At 43.0% G+C, this 1,920-nt stretch overlaps 1 protein-coding gene across 2 annotated transcripts in view; it reads left to right on the forward strand.

Annotated features, from left to right (window-relative positions):
* The window catches only part of itpka (inositol-trisphosphate 3-kinase A), a 16,189-nt gene extending 14,705 nt beyond the window's left edge, over positions 1 to 1,484 (forward strand). For both annotated transcript variants that reach the window (XM_080543129.1, XM_080543130.1), the window contains exon 7: positions 533 to 1,484. In XM_080543129.1, the coding sequence (XP_080399255.1) occupies positions 533 to 787 (255 nt within the window). In that variant the 3' untranslated portion in view covers positions 788 to 1,484. The remainder of the gene's footprint in view (positions 1 to 532) is intronic.
* The last annotated feature ends 436 nt before the right edge of the window (positions 1,485 to 1,920 follow it).

Genomic DNA, 1,920 nt, shown 5'->3' on the forward strand with positions numbered 1-1,920 from the left:
TACCTGTGTTGATTTTAATTACTGTGATTACTGTACTAAGTATGCACTGTGTTACCTTAAAATGGCACACATATCTCACTTTTGATGCATTCATATAGGTCAAAGCATGTGTATTTTGGGCGATACATTCTTTTTTCCTTATCTCCTCTTAAAAGAACGTCCCACATGCCGTGACATATGGCATTTCATACAGCTCAGAGCAGCTTGAAACGTGACGTCACTAGCCTGTTTGTAAAATTAGCACCCAGTCAAATATAACCCTCCAAACAGCTTTCACCACGCTTCTGTTTTGTGACAGAGGAAGTGAAACGACCTTTCAACCCCTTTGTTTGAGAATTGCTCCTAGCTTTTCTTTCCCAAATCACTCTGTGAATGGCTTACGTCACCACTCTGTGAATGGCTTACGTCACCACTCTGTGATTCCGTTCTTTGAGTAGCGGTATTTCTTTCAAGAAAAGCCAGGAAGCAAAACTGGCGGTCTTGGGCAATGAATGAATACGGAAATGAACCCCACCTCTCTGTTTTCTCACAGGTCATTGGTAGTTCCCTCCTGTTCATCCACGACCACACTGAGCGCGCTCAGGTCTGGCTCATCGACTTTGGCAAGACCACGGCACTGCCGGAGGGCCAGACACTGGACCACGGGGTTCCCTGGCAGGAGGGGAACCGCGAGGACGGGTACCTCTGGGGACTGGACAACCTGGTACACACTCTGGACTCTGTGGACTCTGGACCAACTGACTCTATGGACACTGGGAGAACTGACTCGGTAATCAGTGAACAGTGACCGAACGAGTGAATCAACCAGTGAATGAACTGATGCTGAAGCAACCAAAGAGAGACAGATGAACTGAGAGAGATGGAGGGAGAGAGAGAGAGAGAGAGAGAGGGAGAAAGAGATGGACTCTACAGAACATCATAGAGAAGGGATTCTGGCTGTAGTCGACCCTGACAAGAGAAACAGTTCTCATCAGTCCCCTCAACCCCTATGTAGAACTCTCAAAGACACTTACAGCTGTATCTAATAGCACAATCAATGTCCCAGAGGAGGCGTTGGGGGAAATGAATGACCATGAAGTAGAAAGAGAAGAGTTGTCTGTGACAGCTGAACAAAGTGTGTGATGTTTGTTTTAACGGATGGCATATGAATGGTTAGAATGTTGTTGTTCTACCTAAAGGCTTTGATTGAAGTGTCTTGTACCCTCAACATTGTCATACAGTATAATACGTCTGATGCAGTATTGCAATTGCATAGTGTCGGGCAGTATTGCACTGGAGTCTGACACACACACACACACACACACACACACACACACACACACACACACTTTTTCTATTTATGCAGTGTGTGCATCATTAACTGATTGATTGACATTTAATTTCTTTAATCAAGCATGTACCAGTTGTCTTCTAATTTTGTTTTATTCAAACCGTGTTATGTTCAACATTGAACATTCTGTATTACAGTTGCAATGTACATCCTGCAGCGTAGTAAGTTGTTTTGGGTCAAATCGTTTTCTTATGGCGAAATTGGTGAAGGTCAGAGGATCTTGTTTTGATAGTCCATGAGAGTAACCTCCCTGTAAAACACTATTGACCTGGTCCCAGTGTTACAATAGCAATAGTTGTGAGCTGGGATTTATCCTAATAAAACCATTACCTGTGGGTTTTGTTCAGAGAACTGTGCATTCTCACACAGTCTGGATACTCAAGACACAAGGGAGATCAATATATATTCATTTATTTGGGGTAGAGGTACATGAGAACAAGTATGTTGCATAGAATTTATAGCATTTGTTCAGTAGTGTGTGGAGATGCAACAACTTGGATCAGACAAACTGATGAGGAAGCTGATGCAACAAAATCATATTTTTGCTAAAATAACATGAAAAGAAATACAGTTGCTTGGTAGAGTTAGGG

The sequence above is a fragment of the Nansenia antarctica genome (assembly GCF_963989245.1).
Source record: "Nansenia antarctica genome assembly, chromosome: 1".
In the NCBI taxonomy this organism is placed as follows: domain Eukaryota; kingdom Metazoa; phylum Chordata; class Actinopteri; order Argentiniformes; family Microstomatidae; genus Nansenia; species Nansenia antarctica.